The following is a 23,201-nucleotide window of genomic DNA, read 5'->3' on the forward strand; positions in this document are numbered from 1 at the left end:
ATAGCCAATCAGGGTTAGGGATTTGACCTTTCCCCTCAGGAAGTGGTCACATAGTGGGTGTAGCCACCCTAGGGTAGCTGGCCCATTGGCCACTACCAGGTACTCCCCTAAATGCAGTATTTTGCAGGCATCCCTAGACCTGCAGGTCAGATTCGATGGACACGAGAAGACCATCGACAAATAAGACCCACGGCTCAAGAACCGAAGTCATGCTACCAGACGAAAAAGGTGGCAAACCCTGCCTGCTGCACCCAGGACTCGATAATTGCCACTGAGGGGTCAACTGGACATCAGATGGACTGTAGAAAACCCGAAAGGACCTCCAACCTTCTAAAAATTGCCAAGAACCTACCTCCAGAGTGAAGGCATCATTCCCTGAGACCAGCAAGCAAGATCCAGTGAAGTCCAGTTCACAGACCGGCTGCTGACCAAGGAACCGGTCTCAGCAGCTGGACCAAATTTTCTCCAACGGATCCAGAGGACATACCCTGCAAGTGTTCCAAGTTTGGTGGCACTGTGACTTCCAGTGGCTGAACCACACAATAGCCAGGGGTACTGGACCCCTAACGTCAGACACTCAGAGGAAAGTCCAATCTGGACTCTCTGAGGACTAGAAGCAGTCTAGGGACTTCAGGACACCCAAGAACCACCCCCCAGAGTGGCCCGGCTGACCTGCAATCCACCCTCCAAGTGACCTGCCCCTTGGTTCCTAAGGCTCCTTTACACACAACTCTTGGCTGACCTATCTGCTCTGCACCTGGCCTCCTTGGCCTCTGCACCGGAGGACCAGCTGAGCTCTAGAGGTCCCCAACCCCTTTTAACCTCTACACTCCAAGAGGACCCACGACTCACCTTTAAGTCCACCTGTGCAGTGCACTTCGAAGTGGTCCCCCTCGCCAGTCCTGCGCCAGCTGCAAGACTTTCAGCTGCTGCTCCCGCTCAAACCGGGAACCACCCAAACATCTCTGGCTGGCCCAGAGGACATCTTGATGACCTCGATCTAAAACCAGAAGCATTGCCTGATTTTATATGCATTTTTAAAGTTTTCTCCCATTGATCCCTATGGTGCATAATTACACTCAAAAAGACTATTTTTGCTAAACTTTGAAAAACCATAACTTAAAAAGTACTTACCTGATTTTGATGATCTTGGTCGTAAAAATTTGTATAAAAATCTGAAGTATTTTTTTGTAAATTGGTCTTGAGTTATTCTTTTTTGTGTGTGTGTCCACATTTATTGATACTGTGAGTACAACAAATGCTTAGCACTTCTCCAATATTGGCCTAACTGCTCGACCAAGCTACCACAAAAATTAGAGGTCTAGTTTGTACCTCTTTGAACCAATATAGGGTTGCTCGGACTCTCTGCACAGTGCACATTGTTTTTGTGCACTATTTAGAAAGCCAGCACTGTCCTCCCATTTGGCCTTACCAACCCCTCTTGGGTGTTCACGAAAGTGATGACCGTGGTTGCAGTCCATCTGTGGGGGTCAGGGAGTTCCAGTCTTCCCCTGCCTTGACGACTGGCTGTTGAAGGAGGATTTACTCCAAGTAGTCGTCGCCCACCTCCAGACTACGCCAAAGCTCCTGCATTCGCTGGGGTTCACTGTAAACGTTCCAGCGTCACACCTGACTCCCTCTCATGTGCAACCTTTCATTCCATTCCACACCTATCCTCTGGAGCTGCGGGTCCAGGATATTCAGGGTATTATTCTGATGTTGCAGCTTCTATCCTGCATTCGGTGAGACTGACTCTGGGTCTCCTGGCCTCCTGCATCCCACCAGTAAATCATGCCAGCTGGCATATGCTGGCTTTGCAGTGGGACTTGAAGGCCCATTGAGCACAGCCTCAGGGGGATCTCTCTGACCTGGGCCAGATATCGAATGGAAATACTTAAGACCTGCAGTGGTGGGTGAAGAACCGCGATTGGGTCAGTGGCAGACCCCTCTCAGCCCCCCCCCTGCTCCCGTAGATTGGACAGTGGTTACAGACACTTCACTTCTCTGTGTGGTAGCTATTTGAGAGAGGTAGCAATCAGAGGACTCCAGCAGAGTCTCAACTCCACATCCGCCTGTTGGATTTAATAGCGATTTGCTTGATGTTGAAAGCCTTCCTTCCACTAATCAAAGGGAAACTCGTTCAGGTTTTCAAAGACCACACCATCCCCATGTGGTACTGCAGCAATCAGGGCAGTGTGGGGGTCTTGGACCATGTGTCAGGAGGCCCTGCGCTGCTGGAAGCGGCTGGAATGTCAAGGTATATTCCTGGTTGTACAACACCTGCTGGCATCTCTGACTGCTGGGGCGGGCAAACTGTCCCATCATTGTGTTACCAGTCATGAATGGTGTCTTCACCCAGAGATGGGTCAGGGTCTCTTCTGTGACTGGATATAACCTTGGTTGGATCTATTTGCCCCCACCAAGAATGATCAATATAATAATTTCTGTATGTTGGGGTTTCCACACATTTCTTCTCTAGTTGGCCTTAGGACTCCTGTAGGTCTTCCTGCTGATACCACTTGTGCCCCAAGTTCTGAAGATCAGTACAAACTGGGCCCAAGTCATCTTTGTGGCTCCGGACTGAGCACAGTGAGTATGGTATACCAAACTCCTAAACAAGAGCATCAGTGTTCCAATCAGGTTGCCCCTTAAGAAGGATCTCCTGTTGCAACAACAGGGCAAGGTTCTGCACCCGTACTTGCGCAGGCTCCACCTCATGGTCGAGAGTGAGAGGCTTCAGTTGAGAGTCTTCGATCTCATTCTTGAAGTCAATGAGGTCATCTTGCCAACCAGGAGTCCCTCCACAAAGACTGTATAAACCTTCCATTGGAACAAGGTTGTTGCGTGGTGCACTGAAAAAACATGTTTACCCTCTTTCTACACTCTTGGTCAAAGTGTTGCTGTTTGTTTTGTCTTTAGCACATCAAGGCCTTTCTCTGGGCACAGGTAAGGGGTATCTTTCAGCAATCTCAACTTTTTTGAGGTTGCTGGATAAACCTTCCATGTTTAAGTCACCTGTTGTGACACATTTCCTGAAGGGTCTTCAGCACGTTCCCTCTGAAGCCTTTTGTTATGTCCCAATGGGACCATAATTTGGTGTTGACCTACCTGATGTGTTCCCCTTTCGAACTCATGTATAGTTGTCTCTCCAGCTCCTGACACTTAAGACTCTTTTATTTGTGCCCATCACGTCAGCCAGGAGAGTCAGTGAGTAACAGGCTCGGCAAGTCCAACCTCCATACTCCAGCATACCAGATAAGCTGGTTCTTCGCACTTGTGCTTCCTTCTTACTGAAGTTAGTGACACCTTTCCATGTAGACCAAAGTATCATACTGATGACCTTCTTTACTTCAACACACCCCTCCACTGTCTGGACCCAAAAAGAGTGTTGTCCTTCTATCTGGATCATACCAAAGAGCATTGGGTAGGTGAGCAGCTCTTTGTGGGGTTCACCGGTGTGAAGAAAGGGAAAGCATTGCGAAAGCAGACCATCTCCAGATGGACTGTACTCCGCATTAAGATCTGCTGTGCTTTGGCCAAAAAAAAGCCTCCTGAAAGCTTGCGGGATCATTCTGCCCGAGCCAAAGCTGCAACCATTGCATTAGTTCTCCGAGTCTCTGTCCTGGACATCTGTCAGGCTGCTCCATAGGCATCCTTGCACATGTTCACAACACATTTCTGCCTTGACAGGTTTGTCATGATGGACACATTACCCGTTCAGTCTTCCAGAACTTTTTGGTCTGAGCCAGTTCACAGACACACCTCCACGGAGGCTTGCTTTGGTATCTATTCTAAGGTAAGAAATCTGTGGCTAGAAATCTCTATCAGATAAGCAAGTTCCTTACCTTCAGAAACACCTTATCTGGCACCTGTTCTTTCTAATCTTAATTTCTGCACACTGGTCAATCAAATTTCTGATGTGGGTCTGTGCTTCTGTTGTGGAAAGAGTCATATAAAGAAACTGATGTCAGCATGCTGGGGTGGCTTTTTATAGGCACGTCATACTTGCCGTGGCCGGCGAAAAGCCATGTAGCACCACCTATTGGCAGGCAGGGTAATGCTCAAGATTTTCCAGATCCACTCTCATGCATGGGGAATAGTCTAAGTTAAGGAATCTCTGGCTAGATAGATTCTCTACCAGACAAGGTATTACGGAAGGCAAGTGTCTTTTGTTTTTAAGGTCTCAAAGTGTCCACATGGTCCATTTCATAGACTTTTAGTCATACACAAAATCTTGTGTTTTGACCATTTAAAGCATGAAAATGACTAAACATGCTTGTTTTAACTGTAAAAACGAAGATCCATATGTAAAAGTCTTAAGTAGTTGAAAAATGCAACATTTTAAAATTAACCCAACCCCACAGACAGGTAACAGGCCCATAAGGGCATCTAGCACTTTATGCTGCTTTCCATAGCTTTCCTCTGGTAAACGGGTGTAGAGAGAAAGCCGCAATTGAGCTATATGCAGTATTTTAGCTAGAAACAAAATATTGTAAGTTAGTTGGTGTGTTGTATATATTAGTTATCACGTATTGGATCTTTCATAGATTCACATGCTTGAATCTTCCCCGTCACCGAAGTGGGAGTCCCACGGGATCCTATAAAGTATATAACAATAACCGTAATAACCATTACATTTACAATGCAAATAGGCCTAAATTTGCTAGTCTGTCCATGTCATTTTTTTAAATGGTCCAAACTTGAACCATAACCAATCAGACGACAGCACCTTCTAGAACACCCCCAAGAGAAGCTCCCTTCCTCAGATTTTTACTGCACGTCAAGTGTGAAGGGAGTTTTTATGAGCTCTGCTCCGTTCTTTCCACAGATTTCTTCAGAAAAGATTTGCACTTTCATTTACATCCAGATTATGTCTGATTCTAAAGGCCTCTTTCGTCCCTGCAAGACCTGTGGGAAAAAAAGAGTTAATGTGGATGATCCACATAAAAACTGTATCTATTGCCTTCACCCTACTCATAAGGCAAAAGAATGCAAAATCTGTTGCACTTTCCCACCAAAAACTCTGAGAGACAGAGCAGGCAGATTGTTGCTGTGGCTACAGAAAATGAAAGCCCAGAAAACATCATCTGATGAGGACAGTGACTCTGTCCCTAAATCTCACAAAAGGGCTAGATTTCTAGAAGGAACTTCTGAGGAGAGCAGGAAATCCCTCAAAATTAAGGAGTCAAAAGAGAGAAAAAGAAAAACAACCCTCTTCAAAGGTAACTTAATCTGCTCCAGCTGTCCCCTGTAAGCCACTAAAACAAAGGGGACAAAAAATTCCTGTTGTTTTGCCATTGACGACGAAGCCACCGTTGACGGCAACATCGTCGATGACCACCCTCACCACTGTATCGTCGACGAGACCATCTGTGTCGACAACACCAACATTTTCCATGCAGGCTCCAATTTCATCTACGAGAACCTCTGAGACGTCTAAGACTTCCCCAGCGGCACCGTTGACAGCATCAACACTAGTGACGTTCCCATCGTCGACGATTTAGCCGTCGACGATACCATTGATGAAAACACTGTTGACAAGGATAAAAATAAAAACTTGCCATAAACCCACAATGGCGTACGCAGCAAACATTTCACCTCTTCTTCCAAGTCACCTTTTAGACATGGAGGACTCAGGTGATGAGGGACCTTTTGGACAGGCTTATAGTCCTTCGGAACTCCATGTGAAATATCAGAAAGAAGAAGACGAATATTATGAGGATGATCAAAGTCAGCATGTTGAGGAATACAATCATACACCCTCTACTCAGAAATACACTGAGAAGCCACTATTATCCGGAGTACCATCGTCCACATGCATTTGTGCCTCGTTCACTGATGGAGGATCTTCAGGACATGCTGTCACATTGCAGACGGCGCTTTCCTCCACAGACAGAGGTACCACCATCTACTCCGCCATGTACAGCTTCTGTTCGGGCACCGGAAATTCCATCTCCCATAACGTCCAGGATGACACCGTCACCACATGCTGTCCCCCCGCCTAGGGATGATCTTCCACATCGGAGGATGAAGCAAGGGAAGAAGATGAACTACCGTCTCATCCAGGCGACTGGCAGGATTACGTTATTCCTACTCCATCTCCTCCTGAATACCGTACGGCTGATTCCCCACCGAAGACATTGGAGGGTTTCATTCTATTATGGAAAGGGCGGCAGAAAGATTTCATTTACCCATCTCAGTGAAACATTCTGCTTCTTGTATGATTTCAAAGATCAGGCGCGAAAATCAATAAAGTCCATTCCTATCATTGACCACTAATGGCAGGAGGGTGTCAGAATTATGAAGAACCCCGCTAAGGTGCCAGCAGTCCTACCAAGTATTGACTAGAAATACAGGGCTCCAGATGATGCTTCTGCATGTCTCACAGGGCATCCTAGGCCGAATTATGTAATCTTACATGCTGCGCAGAGACGATCTAAAAATCCAGCAGGCCCTATCTCCGTGCCACCAGATAGAGACGGTCGACGCCTTGACACTATACGCAAAGGATTTTCCCTCATGTCGGCCGTTACAGTGAGAGCTGCTAATGCTTTAGCTAACCTAGTATGCTATGATAGGCAGATGTAGTCCGACATCAAACCTATGATTGATCTCATCCCTGAAGAGCAAAAGCAGGAAGCAAAGGAAATCTTGCAAGAAGGAGGACAAGCCTCTTCTGAAATCATTGACAATGCCATGGGCATAGCCTAAACGGGGTTTAGGCAATTGGCAGGCGCCGCTGTTCTGAGGCGTTGGGGCTGGCTAAAAGCCACTTAATTTCGACCTGAAGTGCAAACAAAGATTTTAGATATGACATACGACTGAGATATACCCTTTGGCAAGCATATAGATGAAGCCCTTCTTGCCATTAAAATGCACACTGACTCTGCTCAGTCCCTAGGCACTTTACAGTATAGAAGGCTGCCTTTCAGGGGGGCAAGGGGACGTGGCTCTCCCTCCTATAGAGGGTCTTACTTCCGTTCCCAACCATTTCAACCTTACCAGCAATACAGACCATCACAGTCGTATTGCCAACCAACTTCGGCTGGTTTCTCTAGACAAGGAGCCCGTTGGAGAACTTCACATCAACCCAGAGACACAGGACGCAAGCAATGACCTAGTCGAAGTACCAGCTACTCAACTTTCCCAGCATCAAGTAGGTGCAAATATAACGAAATATCTCCACAACTGGAAAACCATCACTTCGGATCAATGGGTATTGGACATAGTGGCTTATTGCATACCCTAGAATTCACTCTGAAGCCACCAACCACTCTCCCAAAAGGGACGCATTCCCTGCATCTTCACTTACTCAAAAAAGAGACCAAGGAGATGCTTCTCAAGGGAGCAATAGAAAATGTTCCAATGGCTCAAAGAGGCAGAGGATTCTATTCCCGTTTTTTCCTTGTGCGAAAGAAAACGGGAATGGGGACCTATTCTAGATCTCTGGCATCTCAACAAGTACCCCCTCAAAAAAACTTTCAGAATGATCACTCTTTCAGACATATTAAATCTCTTAAACAGCAGAGACTATATGACATCTCTATACTTGGAGGATTCTTATTTTCATATCCCCATTCACCCCAAGCATCGCAAATATCTTCGATTCACAGTGGCTGGTACTCACTATCAGTTTCGAGTTCTTCTTTTTGGGCTCAGACCCACTCCTCGCATATTCACCAAGTGTCTAGCCCCAGTAGCAGCTGTTCTCAGGAAGCAAAGTCACCAGGTCTTTCCATACCTAGATAACTGGGTACTGAAAGCGTCAACTCCGCAAGGAACATTAGCAGCGACAAAAGATCACATTGCAGTTTTTCAAAAACCAGGTCTCACACTCAGTGTCAAAAAATCTTACACAGTACCCACTCAGAGGATTACTTTTCTCAGAGCTATCCTGGACCCTCAGCTGAACAAAGCTTTCCTTACACAGGAACGACAGGATCAGCTAGCATCTCTGGCCAAAATAATATAAAAAAGAAAGTTCATTTCAGTGAGGTTATACAAATCGCTCCTAGGTATATCTTCCACAATGAATCTGGTACTAAATGCACATCTCAAAATGTGACCGTTGCAGTAAGAATTGCAAGTTCAGTGGAACCAATCGCAAGGTTTGTTCGAGGATCGCATTCTGGTTATGCCAAAGATGGTAAAGGCATTGGACTGATGGGCTCACCAGTCTCATCTTTCTCAAGGCCTCATGTATGTTCCGTTAGTCCCAGAGTTTATAATTATGACGGACACTTCCATGGAAGGATGATGAGGTCATCTCCAAGATCTGCAAATTCAGGGGAAATGGTCAAGCCATCAAAGGCTGGTGCATATCAACAGCCTAGAACTCAAAGCCATCTTTCTCACGTTGCAGGCATTCCTCCTGAGGATAAAAGGTCCTTGAGTGCTGGTGTGGACAGACAACACAACCAGCTTGTATTATATAAACAAGCAGGGAGGCACAAGGTCTTTAACTCTCTCACAGGAAGCTCAGGTACTATGGGATTGACTCACAAAACACATCATCTCTCTGAAGGCCGAGCATGCTCCAGGAGTACGCAACACGCTGGCGGATGCACTCAGCAGGACCAACAACGATTGTCACAAATGGGAACTGAATCAAGCCCAACTAGACAAAATATTTGCAACATGGGGTAAGCCAACTCTAGATCTCTTTGCAACGAATGGCAATACCAAATGTCGATTTTGCGTAAGTCGGTATCCCATCCCTGGGTCTTGGGGGAATGCCCTTTCGATGCAATGGTCCGGGATCTATGCGTACGCTTTTCCCCCCTTCCCATTGATTCCCAAAGTCATAGCCAAGATGAAGACGGAGCCTTGTCACCTAATACTAATCGTTCCAAGATGGCCCAAACATTACTGGTACAGGGCGCTTCTTCTAATGTCAGAAACCACACCAATAAGTCTTCCTCCAACTCCAGTGCTACTTTCAATGTGTCAAGGGGAGATACTACATCCAGGTCCAATGTCACTGCACTTGCATGCATGGCTCCTAAATTCCATGAGTTTTAGCATCTCAGGGACACCCCATAATGTAGAAACATACTTTCTAAAGTGAGAGCAGACAGCACAAACAAAACATATCGACTTAAATGGAAACGGTTCTGTTGTTGGTGTCAGCAGCACAACTTACACCCTTATGAGGCCTCTCCGGAACAACTTTTACCTTACCTGTTAAGGCTGGCAAAATCAGGGCTTGTGCATTCCTTAGTGAAAGTGCTTTTGACGGCAGCCTCGACATACAGATGTTCTTCAAACGCGGCCTCACTTTTTTCGTCACGTCTTATTAAACAATTCATGAGAGGTTTATTCAGGGTCTTTCCTCCAGTAATGTTGCCTCCTCCCAAATGATTTTTAATGTTGTACTCTCACAACTAATGAAACCACTGTTTGAACCCATACATAAAGCAGACCTCAAGATCTTTACGCGGAAGGTAGCTTTCCTTCAAGCAATCACTTCCACCAGAAGAGTCAGTAAAATTCAAGCTTTACTACACAAAAGCCCTTTCTGCGTTTTTCTGGGGATTTCGTCATTCTCAAAACAAATCCAAAATTAATTCCTAATGTTCCTTCTCAATTTAATCTCAATCAACCAGTTATTCTCCGGACATATTTTTCCAATCCAACATCGCCAGCGGAAAAATCCCTTCACACATTGGTTGTGAAGAGATGTCTTAAATTCTATCTTCAACAAAGTCAAACTTTTCTCAAATCTGATCAGTTATTACTCTCCTATGGACCTGGGCATCTGGGTTCTGCAGTAACAAAGTCAATGATAGCAAGGTGTCTATCAGCAGTTATTCAGTTCTGCCATTCTACAGCAGAAAAACCTCTACAAAGACATCCTAGAGCACACTCAACAATGGCAGTTTCTACCTCCGCAGCTCTGTTTGCTGAGGTTCCACTAGATCAAATATGCTGTGCTGCTACTTGGAAGAGTACCCACTCCTTCGCAAAGCACTGTTGCCTTCAGGCCACCCATAGGACAGATGCGGCCGTGAGCCAAGCAGTTGTACAACACCTGTTCCAGTAAGGTGAGCCGCTATGGTAATATAGAATTTTGTTTTCTATTACTATTGATTATATCTAATGTTCTCGTATTTTTCTTATTACTGTTCCAAGTTAAACATCTCTGCATACAGGATGGTGTTACTATGGCTGTTATGTATACTTGATTACATGAAATTAAAAAAAGACACAAAATACTTTCATTCCCGCCATCCGCTTCAGTTTTATTATACTGCTTGTTATTTGGATTCAAGCATGTGAACCTATGAAAGATCCAATACTGGATAAGAAATTAGTTACTTACCTGTAACTGCAGTTATCCAGTATTGGTATCTTTCATAGATTCACATGCGACCAGCCCTCCTCCCCTTAGGGGCTCCCTTTTACTGACTCAGGTAACATAGTTCACTCTCATGCTGAAAATCTGAGGAAGGGAGCTTCTCTTGGGAGTGTTCTGGAGGGTGTTGTCGTCTGGTTGGTTGTGGTTCAAGTTTGGCCCATTTTATGGAATGCCATGGACAGACTAGCAAATTTAGGCCTATTTGCATTGTAAACTCAATGGTTATTATGGTTATTGTTATATACTGCTTTATAGGATACCGTGGAACTCCCACTTCGACAATGGGGAAGATTCGAGCATGTGAATCAATGAAAGATACCAATACTGGATAACTGCAGTTACAGGTAGGTAACTAATTTCTTGTGCACAGTGGTCTGTAAGCTGAATGTTTGTTAAAAAATACTGTTTACAGTAATGGTATGTGATTAATGTTTCTTGTACCAGCCAATCAAAATATGAACTTATTTTCTGACTTATTGTTTTATTTTCAATATCAGGAAAGTGGGATTGCCCCTGGCACCATTGTGACATCTGCGGTGGCGCTGCTGCTTTCTACTGCGAGTTTTGCCCAAGTTCATTTTGCAAAGACCACGAAAAAGGAGCTCTAACAACGTCTTCAATAGAGGGTCGACTATGCTGCTCCGAGCATGACCCCAAGTGTCCCGTGGCCCCAGGCTATTGGAACAAGATCAAATGTAAATTGGAGCCACGAGATCCTAGAGAAGAAACAAAACAGAGAATTATAACAAAAACAGACTAAAACACTGAAATCAGTAACTGTACTTGAAGTTAAAAAAAAATCCAAGAAGCGAGTTGGATCGGTTTCGTTTGATAAGTGAGTCTTGATGGAATTGTGAGAAGGATCATCTGAAATGTATAGGCAGCAGCAATTGGAGTCAGCTATCCTTTGATGTTGTACTTTTCTGCCCTATAGATTCTCTTACTTTTGAGGTCAGGAAAATCAAAGACATCTACCTGTGCCTATAACCAAACAAGAAGATTGGGCTTTATCAGGCTTCAAACATGAAACAGATCTTTTTAGCAGGCGGGTATGAAAGACAAAAAGACATTTGTCTTATTTATTCTTTGGAATGATACGGTCGGTCAAAAGAGTGCTGATTCAGAGGCATTTATGTACATTATTCAGTACCTCCTGATCACTTTTAATGGGTGCCAAAATTACGTACATGTCTTGCACCTGTTTTTAGTGGCTTTGTTGGCACTTAAATGCAGAAGATGAAGTAATTTACAGCGTCTGTGACTCTTAGTGACGTTTCCTAAGCACTTTGTATTTTCATCATTTGGACTTGGAAATTAAATCATCAAAGCTCTGACTTCCGTTGCGACTTTGAGTCAAGCCTGTGGAAGAATTGCATCTCACAACCAAGTTTACGTTTTTCTTTTATGCATGGTTTACACGTCTTAAATCTGTATCCCAATCATCAAGCTACACAAATCACCACACACAAAATCTAGAGTTCCATTTCCTATATTTGAATGTGCTGCTTATGTCTGAGAATTCCATTTTTCTGACTTGTACAATTCAGTGCAGGTTGTTCTCCCGTTGCCATGTTTACTCTTTATGCAGCAATAATGTATAAGCTCACTTGATAAGTTCTATGTGATCAGTTTGCCTTTGCCTCGCTTCTCCAAATTGATCATAACGGAGCTGGGTCAGTGATACCTGATGGTGGATGCACTTGGATCTATGTAGGAGTGTGGGGTCCAGCAGCAAGAGGTATTTTATATCTCCTTGTAAATTAGAAGGCCATGAGATTGATGTAAAAGTGGAAGCATTCCTTCTTCAAGCAACATTCTGGCCTATTAATTGTTGCAGGGGCAATGCAAGGCACATGATACTCTTAGAGCTAAACTGGTACCTTTCTCTGCTCATTGATTAGGGTTGCAATGGTCTTAGTGGCCGTCTTTTTTCCAAAATCTCCTTTGATTTCCAATTCATTTAATGATTTTTATTACTTACAAATATATATGTTTTTTTTTCTTTTGCTTCTGACAGATCAATGTGTGAGTTTGCTTGAGTATTTCTGAGTTGAGTATGATAAGCACAAGCAAAAGCTGACAATATTGTAATCAGGAATATCTGTGCATTTGCAGCCCCTCGACATTCAACGCTGTGCACAAACCTACCCCTCAACTAAAATCATGTTTTTTATAAGATTGAAATGTAAAAGCCTAAGAATTAGATCAGTGAAACATAAAAATGTGCTTGAATTCCCAGTTGTTGCCTTCAAGTAAGTGTAGTGCTCTCATGTCGTATTAGTTGATTCCATTTTTACAAATATGTACACGAGAGCCCAAAAAGGAGCAGAAGCCCAAAGCACTCAGTACACGTGCCACGCTGATATTTAGAGGCCACCTTTAAATTATGGGCTTGTTCATTTTGCACGTTTGCGGTGTTAATTCAAATGAATAAACATTAGATTATCTTTTTTAAATGTTCTGACACCATACCTCATCCAAGACATTTGAGCTCTCCCTTCCTCCTTTCTTTACAACCCCCTCTACTCGCCCTTATTTGTGGCTGAAACCCCAATTACTAACTTACTCAATGTAATTGCTGCTATATTTTTTATAGCCCTGTAGGCCTGGGCGTTGTCGCATACACTAAATCAAAGCATAAATACACACTGTTTTATTGCAACCATGTTCTAATTCTCTTCTGGTTTGTGAGTTATTTTTAGCACTTATTAATAACAGGGTATTTAGAGGCGATTCAGCTTTGTGAATGGGTGTGTTGTTTAAATTAGGCGAAGTGATTTTGTTTCAGACAGCATTTATATATGTTAATGTAGAAGGATATTTCCAATAAATGTCAGGTTTCCATTGAGTAACCAAAGAGCACTTTTATTGAGAACTCGAAGTACTGTATAACAAGACGAGGTCATCCGTTTTTGATGTGACAGTAAAATCGCTTTCCCTGGATAAACCACTGCGGAAGGAGGCGTCTCTGTCTGCTGGATGTTTTATTGTGTTTTTCCCTTTCACGACTGTTAAACTGGTTTGCATTTGAGAGGCTGGTCGCAAACGTTGATATGTACCGGGTGGAAATGCAGTGCTCAAGTGACTAAAAGTCAAGACCACAGTGGCGGCGGAGTGATCTGCTGCACGGTATGGAAGAATTCAACGGAATTAACTAAATGTAAACAAACCCCCCCCCACAAAATGTTTCAAACGTATTTTTCTGTTGCTAAACAATGCCATAAACAACTACAAAATGTTTGATTTGTCATTTTCTGTAGGAGGATATCAGGATTGTTTTACCTTCTTAAACAACTCCAGAGCAATGTTGTATGTTTTGAACAATGTCCCTTTTGTTTTGGACTCTAGGCTGCTCAGGCAGTTAGCTAGGTTGGGTGGAGTGCTTGGTTGGAGAGCTGAGCTGTCAGAACTAGGTGTATTAATGATGCAAACCTCCTTCGCTAGGATGTAAACTGGGAAGGTGAATACTAAAATAATCTGCGCCCAGCATATGACACTACTATTTGCTCAACAACCACAGTCCTATGTCTCATTATTATGCTTTCCCTTTTATTAAGGTGAACCATTCTTTGATTTACTCGAATAATATCTGAACGAAATAGCTTCGACTTGTTTCTGCGAACGCACTGGGCCCTAGGCAGGACCTTAGAATGGAAGCTGCGCAGCTCCGCGGATACTCTTGGAGCTTTGTGGGACCTGAGCACGGGCCACAGAGGGGCTACTTTTGGACCTTGGATGGCATTCTGCCCCCTCCCCTCATCCCACACAGATTACTGCGGGAGCAGTTGGGCGAGTCTGTCGTGCTGGATTGTCGCACGTGCATGTTGTGGAGCCGTTTCTGACCAACGCAGTGCTGGGCCCATGGGGTATGACAGTCGCAGCAGACTACTTTTTCTCTGTGCGCCCCGTCCATACTGCCCCCCACCCTACCTTTCGTGGCATGGACGACTGAGTGCGGGGCCTGAAGCAAACTCTTCTGGCTTGGTCCCTGCTGTGTGACGACTGGTGGTAGGTTGAAGCTGGCTCTTCTTCCCTGGGACTTGGTGCAGTGGACCGGTCCCTCTGACATCTTTTGGCACTGGAGGGGGAGGGCCAGTGCTATCTAGGACTGCTGGTGGTCCGGGTGGGGGGGGGGGGGTTGTTTCCCTCCTGCTCATGCTGCCCGTCCCCAGCTGCGATACTGTAAAGTAGGAAAAGAAAGTGTCGATGTTTAGAAATAAGTGCCAGAGACGACCACTGGCAAACACGAAGAGCACATTACCCACTGGTTATAATTTAATTTAATGCCTCACACTGTTTCATGGCAAGTGATCTTGATGCTTTCCTCTAGCAGCTAGCCAATCTGAAATTCAAAGGTTTGTTAGTATATGTAAATTGATGCAGCCAGGGATAACAGGTTAGTATTTTATTCTCTGATTAACAGGAGAATAAATTGCACAAGGTTAAACAATACTTAAGTTTATAGAAAGGATACATTTTCTTGTTTCTAGAGGGGCTTGTTTTGCTTTTCTCCCCTTGTTTCTTTTTTTGAAATGCCATCTACCGCCTCAGTCATGATACAACATGTATTGTGATAATATGGCAGCTTTGGGTTCTCAAGCTGTGAAAGGTTAAACCATGTATTAAATATTTTCTCCGTCAGTATAATATTTTGTCACATGTTTTCAGTTTGTTTTTTGTACAGCACACATTTAAATGTTATAATCTATCTCAGTTGTTGACGCTAAGATCATTAACAGCGACATAGCCATTTTGGAAACTACGAGACCTTTGCAAATTGCTGACCATCATGAAACATTGTACAAACGTGTCATGTATTTGTACGTTTGGCAATTATAGAGCCCAGTACTGCACACAACTTTATTTGAAAGTATAAAGAATTGTATTCTTTCGGATATATTTTGTAGCTGTGTTGTTTGTTGCAGTGCTTTTTAGGAGACTTATAGAAGTATTGGAGGTTTCTTTTCTTAGTGGCACATATGGTTGTTGCCTGTGAAAGGTGAGATGCGATTCTGTAAAGAGCTGCAAGTGAGAAGGTAAAGCTTCAAGCCATATATATGGACTGCATGCAACATATCTTTTTTGCTAGCTACACAAAATAAAGTATAGAAAACACCCATCTTATTAACTTCATTTCTCTAGATCTATTCCTCTTCTCCACTCAAAGGTCCCCTTGAACACTTTGGCCACCTTCGAAGTTTTCATTTGTTTTCTTTTTCCAGTTGAAAATACGTTTTACCTAACTGGAAAAAACTTGTGTTAAACAATAAAATCTGCACTGTTGAATAATTCTGAAGAGATTTACCTACTTTATTTTTAAAAAAAAAAAAGCTTCTAAAAAGCATAATCTTCGCTTAAACCAGATTTTTTAACTTAATGGATGTTTCTTTGGGAGCCTCATTAGTGGAATCCTCATCGATTCCTATGCCTCTATATCATGCTTGTCCTTTCTTTGTCCCTACACTATCCGCTTCTGGAGAAAAAGCTTTTTTCATGGTCCTGGGTCTTTTCAGATGTCCCAGTGCTGCCCCACCTGGTACTACGTCAAGCAAAAACTGAGCTGGCATGAAAAGCCAGAGCAGTGAACATCTCTCTACATCAGGACAATGGGTGTCAAAGCTATAAGTGTCTAAGTTTGGCACAATAATATGGTGTGAGATACTATGGAGAGTGTAGTGGAGCAGAACAGTAAATGGAGTGCAAAGACACAACAGGTGGGGCAGGACAGTAGTGGAGGCTGATATGTGTCAAATAGAGATGTGCTGTGAGACAGGCAATCAGCAAACCAGGACAGAAAGGAAATGAGGTAATAGAGGCCACAAGGACTAATTTGGCAAGCTGAAGAGGAGAGTATTACAGCATCACTGATAAACACGTCATCAAGGAGACTGGGGCAGAAGTCGGTTAAAGTGGTGCAAGGGAGGCTCTTCCCTTGTGCATCATGTTTCCCCTTATTCAGCCCTGCTTTAGGCAGTTTTCACACTTGGGTGCTACTGTTTGTCATTGTCGTATTCTTCCTTATCAGTAACAAAAACATTACAGCTGACCAAAACTTGTACTCAGAGTGCTTTCACCTCTTTCAACATAAACAATACGGCCTGATTTAAAATTCAGCGGACAAGTTATTCAGTCACAACATTGACAGATATCCCATCCACTGAAATCTAAATCCTATTGCCTTAGTGGGATTTAGATTTTGGCGGACGTGATATATGTCACTATTGTGACCGAGTAACCCATCCACTGAGTTCTAAATCAGGCCCATAGTCTTTCTGGAATGGGATACAGCGTTTTCTTTATTGTAGAAGTGGCTGACTCAGATTCTGACATTTTCCTTTGACGTAGGGCATACTTAGTTGTGCTGACTGTGTTAGTCTGCATTATGTTAAAAGTGCTCTAACGGGTCAGATTCTATTTCACTCCTACATTTCTGCTTGATTACCACACGTGTTTCTAAAGTAAATTCAATGGGTAGGCTGACTCCAGGATGAGATTTTATTCTTTAAAGCTTGACATTGACCATAGACTTTATCCCTGAAATATGACATGATTTTTATTCCAAGTCACAAGTAACATTTATTACCATTTTCTTACCTTCTGGCGGCTCTCTTAGCCACCATGTGCAGTGAAGTCTGCTAGTATGTTTCTTCACAACATAATCTACCCCTCAAAGTTGTATACTTGGAAAATTAAGGTGCCTACTACTTGTTGTGGCTTAGGACCCTCACCCTGTCCTGGAAAGAAATGACAGCGAACTCTTACTTTCAAGTGAGAAATTAGCATACAAGCTTCCTAGGTATTGGGTAGGTCTCTAGTAGCCCCCTCCTGAAGAGAAAGTGAAATAAATTACCAACATTGCACAGTATTGGTTTGAAATGATATTCCCCAAACAAGCCACCAAACGGTAGAAATTAAATTGTAATTTCCAAAATTAACATGATTTTCAAATCATACACTTCCCTTATACTACATAATTAAAAACGGTAATACAGCCAGCATTTATGCTGAAGAAACATTAAGTGATAGAACTGTGACTTCAAGACGCCAGTTTTGATATTGGGCTTGTTCTAGATTCTAAAATATGTTTCTTATCATGAACATTTATGTGATAATTTTGTTACTATCTTATGCTGCTGTGTGAATTAAGTATATAAGTTTGTTAAATACAATAAAACATAAAGGCTTGCATATAATATAAGTTATTATTACTGTAGAGATTTGAACACATGATTGCATCAGATTAATTTAGCCTCTGTATATACAATCACCCACAACTGTTGGAGTATTGTTTTAGAAAGTGCCCTTCGTTGATTTTAACTCAAGATCATCTGGACTATATTAGCATTCACTAATTTCAAGATGATGTAATTGAACCAGAGAGTCACAAATATATGTCAGAAAAGCTTGTTTTCATATGGTATGCCATTGCACATGTTTACCACAGGATATTGAGGTCTGAAGCCTGAGAGAGATCATTCAGACGATCAAAGCTAAGATTAGCTTCAAAATGTGTCACAGTTTAAGGACCACATATTCTTAAAGTAGCCTTTCCTAGCCAAGTCAAATCCTCCTTTTTAAAAAAGAGATATGCTATCAAACCCCAGTTACATCAACAGATATACACTCCACTACTCGTGTTTGAGATGGTGTATATTAACTTTAGTTAGCTTTTTCAGTATTTCCTGACAGCTTTTTACTCTTTTGAAAATTTGAACATAGAGCACAACTCCTCCTGGTAGGCAATGCATTGTTGTTACGTCATATTTTATTTGAAATTCCCTATTCTACCCATTAATCCTCCTTAAGACAAATATATATAACCCTCACAAAACCTGCTCCAGGCCCTCCTAGTTTCCCCTTTCCTACCTTTTGCATTCTATTGAGGTTAATCATTCAAAAGATAGGCACTGATGGTATGCAAATGTGAAGGATTAAGGAGTTAAAACTAATGGGCAGGCTTGAAATCTGGAGGTATTCCATTGAAACTAGGGGAAGTTGGTTGACTGTAAAACTGAATTAAATCTGCAGACTGTTAGCGCATATAAGTCAGGTTAGGACCAATAGCTACAGTATTGAAGTGCAGTATTGCACAAATGTTTCCTTTTCTTCTATCATACTGAGTCAAATTCATTTACATCACCCACCAAATATAAAATTCAGTTTTGTGGGCCAAGTACCCTTACTTGACAGCTATTAATTAAACAAACTGTATTTTGTGCGAGGAGTATTTTTGAAATGGCATTATGTTGCCCAAAGTGGACTGAAATATACAGCCCTAACCAGTGAAACATTAAGATGAGGTCTTATGATGATGAGCATAACTAAGTTTGAAGCTAACAGATTGTTGGACTAAACACAGGCAACAGTGATGATATAGCGCAATAATCCCTTGTTTCAAGTTAATTCTTAAATTTTTGCGTGTCCAGTAGAATTTCACAATGCCCATCAGGATAGGTTCCACATGTGCCTGGCTTGGAGTATAGAGTAAAAGGTACAAAAAAGTATGCAACACTCTAAAAATGTTTGATTGCCACCAAGATTTGTGGAACATGAAATGTCATACAGCCATTTTTTTTCAAAAGTACTATTCCAGATTTTGGCCTTCCCTAAGTAGGAGTAATGTTTGGTATGGTCAATGTACATGATATCCTTTATACAAATAATAGATAAGTTCTTTGCTAAACATTTTGGTGAATACTTTTCTCCTTTTTTGTGATTTTGAAGAAATTTAAGTACAGAAACATGTGGTGCCACTTAATGTTTTTAAAAGATACTGTGACACACACTGGTAGCATTTCTCTTCTTGGTTTGGAAGAGAACATTTACTTTTAGGAGGTAAAGTAAACATCCATGGTACTATTTTTCTGAAACTTAGTCTAATTAGCAGTCCATTGCAATAAGGCAATGGTATTGAATCAAGCTTTACCAAGCCAAGGTGGTATCTGGTCATTCAAGCACAGACAGCACCCTGTTTGCCAGTTCTCCCCCTAAGTGGTAAGCTTTTCAGTGAATTAAAACAATCTTACTATGTCTCCTAGTATTTTATGGACTGTTTGAACACAGTCTTGTCACCCCTCTCGCCTTTTCATTTTAATAAACCATATGCTGCAAAAGACAAATTAATGAACATTTCCTTGAGTCTATTAAATGACACATTTACAGCTTTTCAGCGTAGGAATACACTTTTTTGCTGATCTGTCTACTCTCCTGAAATTTTGGTTATGTTTACTTAATTGATAATCAGTTCTTATATTTTACACTTTTTTGTTTTGATGCATGGCAAATTCGAAAATTTAAACTAAGTTGCCAGGGGAAGCTAATGGAAAGAAGGTTTGTAAAACAATCTGTTGTACATAATTTAAATGAAAAACATTCATGTCACAATCATCAAACTGCTGCATACATTACATGAAGTTACAGTGTTTTGCTGACAAACCCTTTTGTTTTAGTGTCACTGATCATTTCACCCCAGCAGTCCAAGGGAAGAAATTGAGTTTTCCGATTTATCACAGTGCCCGACCTTTTCAAAATGGAAACCTTCCATGGTCAGTGGATGATGCAGGCAGTCTAATGCCCTCTGTATCAACACTTGGGAAAATGAATTTGAATTGCATGGTTTTGAAACTCAGATTATCTTTTCATTTGGAAGCGGGCAGGATCAATTTGCTTCACAATTGTAAGTTCTTGAGTGTCACATTCCATCTTGTCATCCACTTTTTTAATTGATTCATTAAGCCATTAATAACGGGACGTCTGATGAAGTAATACAGTAGTGTTGTGTTGACTTGTGTGCCTGTGAGGGTGTGTGCATATTTGGTTTGATATGAGCAGTGGCACTTTTACCATAGGTACTTGCTTCCCATGAGCGATATTTTGCTACAAATGCAAAAGGATTCCATTTTTTTTGTAATATTTATCTGTGACATTTTGTAGATTTGTTAATTCTGTAGACTTTGTTTACATGTACAAGACTCTACATTCAGTAAAATGATGCTTTTACCAACAGATCAGTTAAGTCTATGATAGATCATCACTAATCACTGAATTTGACATATTGGAGTTTCGTTGACATGGATAGAAACTCTTACTTACAATGTGTTGTTATTGTCCCCAAGAACGTTTCACTGGGGCATTACTGTGTTCTAACTTATTGTTGCCACATTGATTTCAAAATATACAGATGTGGGGTTGGGAGGGTTGTTGTTTGGCCTTAGTTGTATTACAAAGTGTAAAACATTCAGGCTTGGTTAACCTGTATATAACTATTTTATCAATCAATAGGCCAAGTGTATTTAAAGTTGCCTGTAATATTTTAACTTCTTACTGAAAGTGTGTGTGATGTAGGAAAACATCATTTTTTGTACATGATATTGATTGAGATGTCGCCTTTTTTATTTTACAAATACTTTGGAATTACATTGTGTCTATTGCGTTGTGGGGATTCATTTGGAAACGGTTTTAATGACATTCCACTGATTTTGAAATTTGCTCGAGGTCAATTTAAATAAAATGTTCTGAATGTTCAAGTAAGAATGTGGACTTAAGTTTTCATTTTTGTATTGTGGTTCTCTATACCTTCACAAGAGAACATAGTAACATATAAACTGTCATGGCGCGTTCCCTTCAGCTCCTCCGCATAGGGAACCAGAGACGCTGTCGACCATCTTGGGGACCACATGGCAGCTGATCAATATACTGGACATGCAGTGTACAATAAATATATATGTAGCTGTGCCAGTAGATGATGACAGATCCAAATGACAATAAATTGACTACTGCAAAATTTACATATTCAGTTTTCTTTATAAAACTGCCATGTATGTACATTTTATAGTATATATCTCAGGCCATGTGCAGATGATTACGGTAAGACATAGCAATCTTGAATTCGATATCTGATAGAAACATCGAATTGCATTTTCCTTACCTTAGAATTTCCCCGGGCGTCAGTCTGGACCTGGAGATTTTTCTTCGAGCAGTACCCTTGCGTGCCATTAGGTGGCGTTGGATGACTCTGTGTCCGTCGTTGGCATCGTGGTAGTCATACATGTCCTGGGTGGTATATAGGCACCACCCCAGTGGCGCTGACATAATTTCTTTTCTTTTCTTTCCAGCCTTCATGCATATCCAGAAAAGAGATACCCTCCAGTCGCTTTTTGACTGGCCTTCTGACTTCTTGTTGCAATTTTTTTTACTTCTGATGCATCAAGATGTTGTCTGGTAGGACCAACTTGAAGACCTGTGACTCCAGTCACCTGATTATGTCAGTGACGGAACCGCACCTGGAGTGTATGTGGTGCTTAGAGCACGAACACAACCCGAAGTCATGCTCCGACTGAAGAGCCATGTACCCGAAGGCTTTGAGGGAGCGGTCTCTGAAGATGCTCGCAGCCCGGCTCGGCATAGCTCTCACTCTCGGTCGAGTTGAAGATTTCGAGACTGCTCATGGAGCCATCACTACTCCTCTTCATCCCACTCCAAATCGTCAGGTCATTCAGGTAAGAAGTAGAAGTACAAGAGTTCTTTAGCTTCCCCTTGTTGGTCGGACGACCCAATGCATGACAAGAAGCTTCCTCGCTCCAGGCTTCCGTCTCCGGAGCCTGTTTCTGGGTCGGCTCCGCGCCTCGTCAAGTTTCTGGAAGCCTGAGCCACTCCTGCCCAGTTACAAGAATTTTACAAGGCCATCCGCTTAATTTTTGGGAAGTTCTGCCCTACCGGGGCCCCTTCGGGTTTTGTGCCGGCAGCTTCATCCTTGGCTCTGAGGGGCAGCCAAGAATACGGTCCGGCGTCATTTGTACCCTTGCGACCTTCCCCAACAACAGTTTAGGCATTGACGCTCCTGGCATTGCCTGTGTCGATCCCATACTCATCGCCGACACGGAGCCAGAGCGACTTCGCTCAATGCCAAGTTCGACTTCGGCGGGGACTTTGGTCTCTAGATCGGTTGATGACGTGTAATCCTAAGGGTACGACTTCAGTGAGGGTATGGAGGGGTCACGGAACCCTTTCGAATTCCATCTTGAAGATCCTTTGGACTGGGCTCAGGAACAGGGCGAAGCCCGAGGGCTGGACACCTCCCTTGATGCTGGTATGCTTTCTCCCTCTACCATGGCTACGGAGGAGGGAGCTTCTTACTCCATGGTGGTGCGAAAAGCGGCAGAGGTCTTGGGCCTCGAGCTGCCTTCGGTGGCTGTCAGGACCAACCTCTTGACTGAGGCGCTTCAGCCTGGGGCTTCACATCAGAACCCCTTTTGCTCTTCAATGAAGCCCTCATGGATGTCCTGCTGGGGACCTGGTCCAAACCCAATACAGGGGCTCCTGTTAATAAGACAATAGCCCACCGCCATAGGCCTGTGCCTAACGACCTGGCTGCTCTTACTCAACACCCCACCCCGAGAGCTTGGTCATCCAAGCCTCAACATCTCATGCCGCATTACCTTCCGCTCTCCTGGATAGGAAATCAAAGAGGCTGGACCATCTTGGGAGCAATTTGTTCTCTTCCTCCAGCCTGACATTGCGGTCTGTTAACACCACATGCCTTTTGGGTTGTTACACCCATAATTTAAGGGAACTCGGTCATGCAAGTGCTGCCACAGGTCCCGGAGGAGGCCCGGGCCATTCTCTCCCAGGCTGTTGCCGATGGGAGAGACACTGCAAAGTTCACAACTAGATGTGGGTTGGATACGACCGACTCTATAGGTAGATTGATTGCTTTGACGGTGGCCTTGAGGCACTACTCCTGGTTACGGACATCTGGATTTTGAGGGGATGTTCAGTCTACTCTGATGGACATTTCCATTGATGGCACCCGTCTCTTAGGGGACAAAGCAGACTCGGCGCTCGA

The 23,201-nt window shown here is 42.9% G+C and overlaps 1 protein-coding gene across 3 annotated transcripts in view; it reads left to right on the plus strand.

Annotated features, from left to right (window-relative positions):
• NSD3 (nuclear receptor binding SET domain protein 3) overlaps positions 1 to 15,040 on the plus strand; it is a 1,432,226-nt gene extending 1,417,186 nt beyond the window's left edge. For 2 of the 3 annotated variants that reach the window (XM_069214018.1, XM_069214019.1), the window contains one exon: positions 10,855 to 15,040. In XM_069214018.1, the coding sequence (XP_069070119.1) occupies positions 10,855 to 11,117 (263 nt within the window). In that variant the 3' untranslated portion in view covers positions 11,118 to 15,040. The remainder of the gene's footprint in view (positions 1 to 10,854) is intronic. The other variant, XM_069214020.1, reaches the window with a different exon arrangement.
• Positions 15,041 to 23,201: the final 8,161 nt, after the last annotated feature.

The sequence above is a fragment of the Pleurodeles waltl genome, chromosome 11, assembly GCF_031143425.1.
Source record: "Pleurodeles waltl isolate 20211129_DDA chromosome 11, aPleWal1.hap1.20221129, whole genome shotgun sequence".
Classification (NCBI taxonomy): domain Eukaryota; kingdom Metazoa; phylum Chordata; class Amphibia; order Caudata; family Salamandridae; genus Pleurodeles; species Pleurodeles waltl.